At 40.8% G+C, this 13,163-nt stretch overlaps 1 protein-coding gene across 6 annotated transcripts in view; it reads left to right on the top strand.

Annotated features, from left to right (window-relative positions):
- Window positions 1–5,063: 5,063 nt before the first annotated feature.
- TRPM3 (transient receptor potential cation channel subfamily M member 3) overlaps window positions 5,064–13,163 on the top strand; it is a 590,787-nt gene continuing 582,687 nt past the window's right edge. For 2 of the 6 annotated variants that reach the window (XM_074953253.1, XM_074953257.1), the window contains exon 1: window positions 5,066–5,341. In XM_074953253.1, coding sequence (XP_074809354.1) covers window positions 5,165–5,341 — 177 coding nt within the window. In that variant the 5' untranslated portion in view covers window positions 5,066–5,164. Of the gene's footprint in view, window positions 5,342–13,163 lie in introns of all 6 variants that reach the window. The other 4 variants (XM_074953258.1, XM_074953255.1, XM_074953259.1 and 1 more) reach the window with 4 other exon arrangements.

Below are 13,163 nucleotides of genomic sequence, written 5' to 3' on the forward strand. Positions count from 1 at the left end.
AAATGAATTGTATGTAGAAGTTATTATTTAACACTTGTATTGTATCTTAAGACCACAACAAAGTTGGCCCCTATTATACAATGCATTGTACAAAACATATAATAAATGATGGTCTATCTATGCTCCAAAGAGCTTACAATTTAAAGACTGAGGATATGGGGAAGAATATAAGAGCAAAGGTGAGGTTGTCCATTGTACTTTGAGGCTGCTTTAATATACACTGAGATTTTTTAAAGTGTAATCTTAACTTTCAATGTCCTGCCACTCAATTATTTTTAAAATAAAAAAAAACAAACTACCGCATTATATTACACTTTTCCTTTGTTAATGATACATATTTACAACCTTAAATCCAACCTTCATGATTTTGTTTGGGAATAAAAGGTTCTATTCTGATTGAATGCAACAGAGGCCATACAGTTGATTTTTGACAGGGAAGTTATCCATTTACATAATTTAGTAGCTTTATCTAAAAGGTATATGCAGGGGTAGAAAAAGACAAGATAATATCAATTAAATAAAAGATCCCAAATATTATGGTTGTCTAACAATTCCCATCATAACCTGTTATCTTCAGTTGCTTATATCTTTGTTAATTTTAATTGTTTTAGCTGAAATTGTCTAGATATGGTCTTGCCCTGTTTTAATGTTTATTTTTTAAGTTTTAGCAAAAATTATGCAGCACTTTCTGACAATGAGTGAAGTGAAAACTAGGTAGTTTTAACAATCTTAACCAATCTTTCCAGTTTTTTTAAGAGTTCTAGCTCATTAAGGGTTTTCAGGGAAACTTGAAATGTGTCAGACAGTTCAGTGGCAAGAGAGGTGATTTTTGTTGTCCCTGTGAAAATTCATCCAGATTTTGCTAAATTATAAGCTTCAGAAAACCACTGTTTGTGCATGTGTAATAGAGCTTGTTAAATTCTCTTAACATTCTGTCTGCACTGCACATCCTTCTCAGTCCTAATGAGTCTCTTACATCACTCTGAAGCAGCCATGTAGACAAAAATGCTTCTGATCTAGGGGAAGATGCACTGGGCTGGCACCCAGCAAGACAGTAGGTTTTCGACTCTGCTTTCCTGCTGACTGATGTTAATAATTCTATATCCTTAGTACTAAGCCAAGCCTCAGCCCCCTGATTAAAGAAGGAACCTGACTCAGCCCTTCCTACTCTCCATTTCACCGTAAACACTATTCCATACACTGAATGAAGCAGGGGTCCTGTGGAAAAAATAGAATGTGATTATATAATTAAAGACAGTACCATAATGCATATACACAAGGGAGCTGAATTATGGTCACAAAGGCAATTTTAGTATTTTCTTTTTAGTGCTTGACTTTGCATCCTTAATAAGAGCTGAAGAAAAACCAACACCAGTTTAAGTATTTGTATGTATATATAAATTAGACTTTGGCCATTCACAAAATCATACCTTCTGATGCCATTATCCTTATGACTCACTCCACATATTACGTGCACAATGAAACATATATTCTACTTGGCTTATGGTAAAGGCTACAGTTTTAGTTATGGATATTTTTAGTACAACTCATGGACAGGTCACCAGCAGTAAACAAAACTTCATGGCCTGTGACCTGTCCATTATTTGTATTATAAATACCCCTGACTAAATCTTGGCGGGTGGGGAAGGAGGGTGAGAGGGTGTTCTGGCTGCTTGTGGGGGGGCGGTTTGGGGATGCCACAGGTGCTCAGGGTGGGGGAAGCCTGGGGGGCACTGTGGGTGCTTGGGGGGAGGGGGAATCAGCCCGGGAACCCTGCTGGTGCTTTGGGGGTGGGGGCGGTAGGCAGCCGTGTGTGCCCTGGGACCCCCGCTGGTGCTGGGGATGGGGGTTTAACAGGGCTGGGAAGCTCCCTATTTGACTCCTTGTGGCTCCCCAGAAGCGACGACATGTCCCTCCCTCAGCTCCTAGCTCCTGGATCCGCAGCTCCCATTGGCTGGGAACCACGGCCAATGGGAGCTGGGGGGGAGGGGGGGAGGCGCGGTGCCTGCGGGTGGAGGCAGCACGCGGAGCTAGGAGCTGGGGGAGGGGGATGTTGCCACTTCCAGGGAGCCACCCAGAGCCCTCACTCCCTCTCCATGCACCCAAACTCTTGCTGCTGCTGGTGGGAGGGCCGCGGTGGCCCAAGACTGCCCCAGCAACGGCCAGGGTGGCTGGCCCAGTGGCTGCCTGAGCAAAAGTCACAGAAAGTCATGGAGTCCATGACTTCTGTGACAAACTTGCAGCCTTACTTATGGTTCAATTCTTTTATAGCTTGGAGTTTTGATTTTAATCTTTATGCCAAAGACCACAAAATCTGTTGCCATCTTGTAAGTCAGCCTGTCAACGCCACTACTCCAAGTCAGAACATTCACCCTCTCTTAAACCAAGCTACACTACACTAAATAAACGTCTCTGTCTGTCTGGGTAACAAAACTGGTGAAAGAACCTAATTTGCTTCTTTCTGTCTTCTCAACTGCCTATAGTTTAGAGTTCTGGTTATTGAAGTACTTCTGTATCCAGAAATCCTGTCATAGACTCTTATTCCACCTCCTCCTCCTCCGCACAAGAGAGAGAGAGAGGATGCCAACTTCCTTCAGTCCGATCTTGTGCAGTAGTTTTCTGTCTTGCTTAACCCTGTGACCAGAGACAGTCCCACATTTCTTTGTGGGTTCTAAGATGGTTAGGATAGAATGGACAAATTCACTTGTGAATTAATGCGAATAAAAACCCTCCCCAACGTATAAGAAGGTTTTAGATCTTCCGATGGCCAACTATATTCCCTGATTTTGGTAATTTGCTTTCTAATAGCTATGGCCAAAGGTTCAGAAGCCAGAGGAAATATCACAGAAGATGAAGCGTAGACCTGTCTTGAAAAAGATAAAATATTAATTTAACTTTTTACAATATTATGTATGATTATTGCAAGCATATAAGATTATGTATTTGCTTATTATGATATCTCTAAATTGGCCAACCCTACTGACTTGAGTGCTGATGCATTTCACTAGAGGGTCACTGAAGCTACTCAAGAAGAAATATAATTCAGAGGAATTGAACCCAATTGCTAGGTAACTAAATCTTGGAATATTTGCCACTCTTGGGAAGAGAAATGGCCCCTCAAATTATCTACTTATATCTTTCACTTTTTGAAACCAACTTCATCAGATTGTATAACAGAGGGCATTAGGCTTCCTAAGCTCATAAAAAGTATTTAGCCATTAGCTCCCAATCTACATTTAATAGAGATATTAGCATTATTTTGCATTTGCTGACCCAGCCTTCCTAATATTATCATGGCATTAAATATGCTGTGCAGCAACTTTCCACTTTCATGAATGGCATTAAATAACCTGGACATAAATGGGAATAATGTTGCATCAGGCTACACAGAATGGATCTGATTTGGTTTAGATATTTTATTTAGATGAGGAATATGCACAAGTATAATAAACTACTTTCCATTCAAACATTTCCTCAGGAATTTCTGTAAAGAGGGTTAACTGATAAGTGCAAATCAAAGGTTTAACGGTCTCCTAAGTACTCCTTTCAGAGTAACAGTCGTGTTAGTCTGTATTTTTTCATGCTTTGTGTGTATATAATAAGATCTTCTATACTTTCCACAGTATGCATCCGATGAAGTGAGCTGTAGCTCACGAAAGCTTATGCTCAGATAAATTGGTTAAGTACTCCTTGACATGCTTGTTATATACCTTGTCATCCTAGACTTGAAAAAGTGGGTCATCAAGGGATTCTTTCTAAACGTTCCCTTTTTATCCATGGAACAGTACTACATGAATGTGCGCTCAAACTCATGGATTTATTATGCTGCTCCTTGAGACATCTATGAAGCACCTTAGTCAGTATTCTACATTTTGATGCAGAGACAAGACCATTACAGTGCACTAATCGTTCCTGAAGCGTTTTGAGATTTTAGGATGCGAGCCACTTTATTATTGCAAAATACTGTTTTGTAAACCGAAGGATACAAGAACTCTCCAGCTCCATTAATAACTCCACTCGCAGTGGCTGTATCCCAAACCGTGGATGATTTTATGTCGTATATGGCGCGTGCTGCCTAAACACAATGGACATGTTCCAACAGGGAAAGACAATTTACCTCCCCCTAATTCCCTCAAATATATTTCCTTGCTTGCAGGGGTTCAGGTAAGAATTGTATGCTTAATTCCCTGGTTCCTAGATTGCAACTTTAATACACTTGGTTGTAAAATATCTAACAGCTTAATTGTCTCCTCTCCGCTCTTGCTTATGTAGAATGAAACTTGCCCTTTAATATCACAGTGGCTTCAGATCAAATTTAGCAGGTTAATCTACAGCAGCTTCTTCATTGGTCTTCGCCCCCGGGAGATCAAGATTATTAAACCAAACAAACTCACTAGCTCCCGGGGGGTGGGGGTGAAGAGAAGAATCTCGCATGTGTCTTAACGGATGCTGCTGCAACAATCAACCTGCAATTCATCTGATGAGTTTCACCTGCTGTCGCCACCTCTCACCAAACCCTTGTAGGCGGGGGTTGTTTTTTGCCAACAGGGGGGTGCATCCCGGTAAATTAGTGCCAGGAAAAGTGAGGAAGACACTGGCAGTGTCCCCTGTGGTTGGCACCACCTACCATCTTGGGAAAGACCAAGGCAAGGTGAAGCTTTTCTCTTTTCGAGATAGGGGAAAGTGCTAGGAGAGTGTCAAGTTGTGTGTCCCTGGGCTGGTTCCTATTAGTTGCCAACTGCACGTTCCTCCTTCGCCAGGTAGGACAACGTGACCTGGAGACTAGCAGGTGAGGGGGGCAGGGCTGTGCTATCCCCTCCCCTGCCACAAGCTGGGGAAGAAGTGGGCAAGGGGAGCAGAGAAGGAGGGAAGAGCAGCTTGTTCTGAGCCAGCTGCTACCCCTGGTCTCTTGGCAACGTAATTACCAGCGCAACCTGTGCTGCTGTGGTAGCCGTCGTGCGGCCGGAAGGCCGAGCGGGGAACCGACCCCAGCGCCCGCAGCAGACCGCGCCGCCGCGGAGCCTGGGAACGGCAGCTCCGCGCCTCCAGGGGAGCGTCCCGGGAAAGGCGGGCGCGGAGAGAGCGCGCGCGCGAGCAGCCGAGCCGCAAGTGGGGGGACCGCGCCCCAGCACAGCCGCGCCGGGAGAGCAAACTTGGCTCGAAGATGGGGAAGAAGTGGAGGAGCCCGAGCGAGGTGGAGAAAGGCTGCTCAGAGCAGGCGGAAGCGAGCAGGAGACGGAGCAGGAGCGCCAGCCGGGGGAGGTTTGCGGATTCCTGGAAAAGGTTAAGCTCGAGGCAGGGTTCCACCAAGCGGGCTGGGCTCGCCTCCCAGCAGGCGCCGGTAAGTGCGCAAGGCTCCTTCCCTGTTCGCTTCAAAGCGCCCGAACTTGTTGGGGCCCCGAGCCGGGAATTCTCCCCCGCTCGCGGGCCTGCCCTCGGCATAGTTCGCAGCCTCTCTGGAGGGTGGGAGCGGGTTTTCGTTGGGGGAGCGGAGTCGGACTAAGGCAAAGCGGCTGAGGTGTGGCACCCGTCTCGTTACCCGGCCTCGTTGGAGAGCTGCTCACACGAGTGCTGGGTCCTGGCTCTTCGCGGTCCTGGCTCTTCGCAGCCCTGGCTGGGAAATCTGGGAAAGCAGGCAAGGGAGCGCGTCTCACTCTCACTGGGGCGGGGAGGAAAACTCCCGTGTGTTTTACAGGGAACGTTGTGGTTTGACTCTTGTAATGGCTAAACCCAGTGGCTTGTGAACCGTCCTTCCCTTGTGCATCCGCGGGAACATCGCGGCTGCCTGGCGGGCGGTGCTCCTAGACACACTGTGAAACCCCATCTCGTGTGTGTGTGTGTGTGTGTGAACTCCTCTCCCTCCTCTCACTTGTTGCAACAGAAGCTTTCTGAATATTATATCGGCCCTGCGTAGGGCAGTGTCTCAGTCGTTGCCTTGTTGAAATGACCAGATACCCCTACCAATTGATGAGGAAGAAAACTGTTGCATCTTAGAGAAAAAATGTCCTGAATCTGACTAGAGATTGGGACAAGAAAATCTCCTGTTGCTTGTACCAGCCCGAATAAGTGAAAAAAATATAAGGTTTGTCATTTACTAAAAGTCAAAATGCTTGCCCTGGTTATATTGGTGATGGAACGGATTTATAGACGTCTGAATAATCAAGTAGAACCACCATAAACTATGTATCTCTTACCTACTGGCATTTTCACATTACGCTTAGACTTTCAATTTCATAATGTTCTGTAACTGCTGTAAGGACCATCACCGCATCCCTCCTTTTGTGATGATTTTTCTTCTGACAGCCCATTAACATGCTTCTGAAAGTTTGTTCTTTAAATAAAATAATTTTAAATCCTCTTTAGAAGCAATGCATTGTGAATGTATGAACTGTTGAACCATAAAAAGGAAAACTGCATTTAACCAGACACAGTGTTTTAAATATTAACTTTTATTTTTCCCAAATATGAGACTTTAATACAGATATAGTGGTTTTTTTAAAAAAGCTTTTATTTCTTGCTTAATAACACTGGGAGGTTGCATTAGGAATTTCTAAGGATTGACAGACCTATTTATGAATATACACATTGTATTTGAAAGTATATATAAGATGTTAATTTTGCTGACAAAATACATAAGAAAATTGAAGGGACAGTATAAATCTCTCATTTTACTTTGCATATTACTGTCATCTTCATTTGCTTAGGAAAAACACCATATGTTCTTAGCAAAAACCTGTTGCTTCAGTTCTCAGGTTGTATATTTGATGGATTAAGAGTGATTTATTTCAAATGTATATGCAGACTTGTTAGCTGTCAAGTTGGAAGGAAAATATCCACAGGTTGAATACCTATGGGGGAAGAACATAAGGGTGAAAAGACCTATGATAGGAGGAGTGCTATGACAACCAGAAGACATATGGAGAAGCAATAGTATTCTGATCTATGGAGAAAAGAGAGATGCAGTCATTTGTGCCACTTGTAGATAACCTGTTGTTCGTTTTTTTTTTTGTTTGTTTGTTTGTTTGTTTTTTAAAGATGAAATTGTGGTACTGCCTTAAGCTATTTTTTTTCACAGCAGATTTTCAGCTGAGAATTCTATCATCAATATTTCAGAAAAAAATTATCTTGGAGTCTTGTTTTAATTGTCTGTCTTATACATATCTTACAAAATATTTTGTGTGGCTTATAACTAAGATTGATTCTTTGAATTAGATTCAAGTTACAAACAAAATGTCATAACACAGGTTGAAACCATAGTACAGTGTTAGCTAATTTATGCACAATAACAAGGGGGGCGGGGGAAGGGAAGGAAACTTTTTTCCTTTACAGTCTTTATAAGCAGATTACCAATTTCCCCTTCCTCTTCTCTTTCTTAAAATGGCATTAAGGTGGCTTTACTTCCTACTTCCAAGGTAATACAAGCACACCATAGTTTCAGCTCCAGAATCTCTGGGGAGGGAAATGACAGTGAATGTGAGACTGATTCTATAAATCTTTGTTGCTACCCACAAAATGAACAGGGCACGTTAGTGGCTGTTTTTACAACACATCTCCCTATTATGTGATGCTCTATCTGAATATTAGCATATAATCTCAGAAAATCTATTTGAGAATGTTAACCTTCTGCAGACTGTGTTTAGAGCAAGCAAGAGTAGGGTATATTCTCCACTGTTTTGGGAACATATTATTCAACACATTTGTTCTTTTTCTGTAATTATAGATACAATTCCAGTTCAATGTTTGGGTTTTTGTGTTTCTTTAAACAGGGGCACAAACCAAAATCCTGTGTTTTTCTCAAAGTTCGGATCCCTTATCAGACTGGAACTTTGACTTGGGCTCATCTATATTTCAAAACTTCTCCTCTCATCTCTGGCTTTGTTCTCAACTGCCTTGGCTTTTGCATAGTCATTATATTTGTCCAACAAGAGTGTAATTCTAATTTGGTGTAAAAACACTAGGTGCAAAGCAGTGGAGATTAAACTCTAAAACTTTATCAGTAATCTGCTACCTACTAAAGATTTTTATGGTCCTTCATTATGATACTATTCATATGTATAGTTACAGTGCAGGAAGAATAAATAATGGAGAGCACATTTTGTGTAGATTTTTAAAGGGTTAAATGGTTGAGGTAATTTGGAAGGGAAATCTACTATACGTTCTGATGCAAGCATGGGAAGCCTCAATCCTGGCAATATTTAATGTAAAGGAAAAGCTTTAACTCAGACTGCTGCCTTATGTTAAAAATTAGTCTTCTACACTAAATCTGCTGTTCAGCCCAAACACCTTTAGATATGTGGTATTTGCCCTGGCCTCCTCACTTGCACCATATAAATAATCAACCCATGATGATTGTGGAAGTCAATCTCATATCTTTTCAAATATTTAGTAAATAGTATAGGTAGGGAGTACAGCTTTGGCATCCCATTTTACATCAAGAAATATTGGCAAAAGGAGGGATGCTTCCATTAACCACTTGTACATTACATTGCTTGAAGTGTTTGTCATGGGTACACCAGTAAGAATAAATAGCTCTTTATATGAATTTGTTTTTATTCTAATGGAAGGGGTCTTGGCTTTTTGCCCAGAAATGTCAGAACATGCCACTAACTCTCTCTCAAGAAGAGAGAAGGTTCCGTTGGGTATCAGTGTCAGGGGAGCAAGATGACATCTGCCACACCCATCAGGTGCCTGCCTACTTGCTGAGTAAAAACTTTCTGTTCTGAAATTCTGAGTTCACTGTTTATGAGTAGCACTCATAGAAAATGCTCCCAATGATGGCAAGCTTTTTTTTTGTTTTACTTCTCTTTATCTACAGGTACAGCCAAAGCTTAAAAGACCCAATCTTTGACTTTCTAATTGTTACAGGAAAAGCCAGTTATAGCCAAGTTTTAGACATTGTACAAGGTATATTTCTAGTTCCTTTATTGGATGCTCTAAGGCTGAAACATGGAGGAAAACCACCCATTAAATTTGTGCTGAAGCTTCTGAGATATGATGATAGGTCTGTAGTACAGTATCTTTCAAGGTCTTTAATATTTTTCTGCTGGAAATAGCTGAGAGAAAATAACTCAGCAGCATAATATGCAGTTACTGTCTGAGTCCATTGACTTCACTTCCCACCTTCCAGCAACAATAGACTCTATCATGACTACCCCTACTAGAAAAATTGTTTTTTATTAAATAAATCAACAAAAAAACACCTTTACCATCGTGCTGGGGACATAAGTGCTTATACCAGTTTGCTCTTTTTAGATCATGCATGTTACTTGCAACTGCAGTTTCATATAGCTCCAGAATACTTTATGTAGAAGAATATTTGCCTAAAATAAAAGTTGTCATTCATTCTTGAGGAGCGGGCTATTTTCTTTAGAAGCTTTTCTGAAAGATAATGTCTTCCTCAGTATATACATGAGATCTGTTTTTTAAATCTTATTTATAATGTAGGCAGTTGCCTGACTTGGGTTTATTTGGGTTTCAGTGTCACATTGAAACTGTCTTAAATAAAATTACAGATGAGGATGCAACAATAGCCAATTCTATTATCTTAATTTTAGCCCACCTACTATACAGCATTACTGAAAGTAATCAATTTCTAACATTGCCACTTAGATGGGTTAGACCTGCAGGCTTGAGTTCAACTAGTACCTTTTGACAACAAACCCTCTCTCAGAACTATTTCTTTCCCATTTTTTTTAAGCCTCTGTTTCTTAAGCATTAGAACCCCCAGACCTGACTCCATCCCCACTGTCCCCGTATCATGTTTTTCCCTCAACAACCTCCATCTCTCTTGCACAGCTTACTTTAAAATAACCATACTTCTCAGAATATGCAGCCTCATGGTACAGATGACTTATATAGTTTTGCTTAGGTCAGTAGTGTAGAAGATACTTTTATGTGGATTTCTTTGCTCTTGTATCTATTGTCAAGTATGCATTCTTTACTGAGCTGGCCTTGCCTATCCCTCTCATTCTTTGTTCTGGGACAACTGTGGTACCCTTTAAGGTCCACCGCCTTTTTCATCATTTCAGTATAACCCTTTGTCGTCCACACCCCAGCCAACTCCATCTCCTCCTTTTGTCTTTAAGCTTCTTCTCTGTGTTAGCTTGCTATAAGCTTCTTGCAATATACCTTAATGGGAGAGGACACTGCTGTCCGTACCCCTTTTACCTAAGACTTTAAGTAGGATGGTGGTTAGGTTCCAGAAATACCTTATGTCTTGGCAACCTTCCTCGGAAGTTGAAGAATTCATATCTATTTAGGGCCATCTAAGTGAACGTACCCACATCAGAGTAGTCTTCTCTATTTTAAATAAATCTTATTTTTAAAATAAAAGTTGGTGGTTGGGGGGGGGGTTGTTTTTTGTGAATATTTTTTGGGTGTGTTTTGCATAATATCCTATCTGAATATTTTAGAAAGCCCAGTTAAATAGGCTTCCTTATGTTGGTTACAGAGGGGTGTGGGGGAAAAATTGTGCATCTCTGTAAATCAGGGCTGTTCAGAGGGAACTACCACCCACCTGACCTGTTTATGTGGTCCCAGGTGTTATACTGCCTGATCATATCAGGGTGCAGTTGCATCAACAGATCCACCAAGTGTTTGGTCAGGAGCATTGCCTGGAGAAAATAACAAAAATCTGTGTTGCCCATACAAGGTTATTGTCCCCTTAATGAGAGATTTCAAAGTCCAGCATATTAAAGTCAACTTTCAGCCATGCTACTGTAGAGTCTCTTCACCAGTCAGTCAAGGTGACTTGCATGACTGTGATTCTTGGTTCTAGGTGTTAAATCATGCTGTGTATTTTTCTATCTTTGCTGATCACAGGGAGCCTGGATTTTTTTTTTCTCTCATGACAAGGATGACGAGCAAAGCATTGATGGGTATTATGGATAGTATCACTCCAGTTTTCTTCATACAAGTATTGCATAATGCCTAAATAAAACTGAAGCTCTCCAGTGTCTGCCTAAACTTAGATTCTGACATCTCGTTAGTTAAAATGCAGCAGGCTGTATCTGTAGTCTCTAACTATTCTCTTCGTTGCATGGCTGTAGAGTTCACTGACTAAGTATGAAACTTCAAATCATGAGAAGTAAAAAGTAACAATTAATTCTGTACCTGAGCATTAATTTTGTTAGTCCTTTCTCTTTGGATAGCAGCCTGTTATCTTTTTCCTTTGTGTAGGTGGAGTTTTGTGAGGGTTTTGATGGTTTTTGGTTTGGCCTATATTTATTTATTTTGGTGTTTAGATTGTGAGGAAGAGTGAATGGGCCAGTGTTGATTTAGGGGGAGTGGGGCGTTGAAGTGGGGAAAACTTTCCTAATATTGGCAGCTTATAATAGTAAACAGTGCATAGACCACAGAAAGACACAAGCAGCATGATCTAAACAAAACTCAATATTGTAATCAAAACTGACAGCTGTAGTAAAGATGAGAAAATGCTGTCAATGTTGGTATAAAATAAATTTATGGGTGGGATTTGAAGAATGTAATGGAAAGGCCACAGCTTAAGTGTAGGAAAGTTTGACTATCTTTTTCCTCTCTCCATCCTCCTTTAGCTAGCTGTGGATGAAATCCTGACCCTGTTGAAATCAATGGGAGCCTTGTCAATTTGCCATTAACTTAGTGGGGCTACGATTTCATCCTATATTGTTAAACTCTAGCTATAAGTGGTTCAGCTGGCCTCCTATCACCAAAGTCAGTCTCTGTACTAGGTGTTTCCTTTCTTGTGTAGTTATTTTAACCCATTGTGGTTTTTCGAGTGGGTTAGTTTTACAATAGAGAAGCTAAGTAACTGTACAACCACTCACTTTTGATGTAATACTTTTTTTTAAAGATTTCTTTTGAACTGAAACTAAAGTAATATGAAATGTCTTCCCCCTGATTTATATACAGCATCATTGAGATGAAAAGAAAATATTGGTGAGAAATATATACGCACATAAAGTATTTCTATTTGGGTGGGGAACAAATCCTTTTAAATTCTGAGCAGTGTCTTTGGTCCTCCATTGGAATCTTCTGACACAATCTCTCACTTGCACTCTGTCACTCGCAGGTGTTGAATGTATCTGTTAGCTAGCTCATGGCATAGCTAAATTGTGGGCATATAGTCTGTGGTTAGGGGATGAATAGGGTAGTTGAAGCAGTCATGAAGTGGATAGTACATTGAACTAAAACTTGGGAATAGAACACTCACTTGGCTGACTTTCAATAAGTCACTTCTACTCTTAGTGGCCTTAGGATCCTCACATGTAAAACAGGGATAACAATACTTGCTGCCTGTGTAAAGTGTTTTTGAGATCTATGGATGAGAAATGCTAAATAAGACAAAGGTATTGTAATCTTTTCTATACTACGTAAATGTGAGGAATTAACAATGGTCATTTAAAGATCGCAATTTTTTTTTTAATGCAAGAATAGCAGTGCTAGCCTAGGTGTCAATCTGGCAGAAAGGATTGAACTATTTTAATCAAAAATAGGTTTTCATCAAACTTTTTGCAGAAAGTGTTCATTTTCCAAAGGGGTATCCCCCCCATCTTAAAAAAAAAATTGTGCCTGAAAATAACATTTTTGCTCTCTAAAGTCTGTCTTTCAACATGTAAGTGTGAAGTGCGGGGAAGGGAGGGGAACTTTCCTATATTTTTGATGAGTTCCCTGTGAAACTAGAATTTCTGGAGGGGGAAAACTTTGAAAGGGAATTCTTGTGGGGAAATCGTTTTCCAGCCAGCTCTATCTAGGTATCTTATTCAGGTTGGAATTTGGACAATTATGTTCTGCTTGCCTAATTTTTCTCTTTATAGCTTCAAATGAATGTAGTATGCTTCACTTCAGTTCATATCCTAAACAGTTACTTGTAAGCAAGTGTTATTAAGCAGTGTTTGTATTCCACTGCGGAGTTGTGGTTGACTTGGGTGATGGGTAGAGTAACTTCTGCATACTGATATAATGTTTTTTAGAATCCTTTTGGATGAAATGTTCTGTAAAATATGTAGGACTTTATCAGTTTCAGGTTATGAGCAGGTGTTTGCAGTCAGAGTAGAATGTTACTTAATGTAACAGAAATATATAGGAAAAAGTAGTAGTGCATATATTCAATACTTGTGTCATACCCTTTCTCCATAACAATGGAGGACCCAGACCTAGCAGAACAGGGGCGCTGGTGTTGCAGA

Source organism: Natator depressus, chromosome 5 (genome assembly GCF_965152275.1).
Source record: "Natator depressus isolate rNatDep1 chromosome 5, rNatDep2.hap1, whole genome shotgun sequence".
Taxonomy (NCBI): Eukaryota; Metazoa; Chordata; order Testudines; family Cheloniidae; genus Natator; species Natator depressus.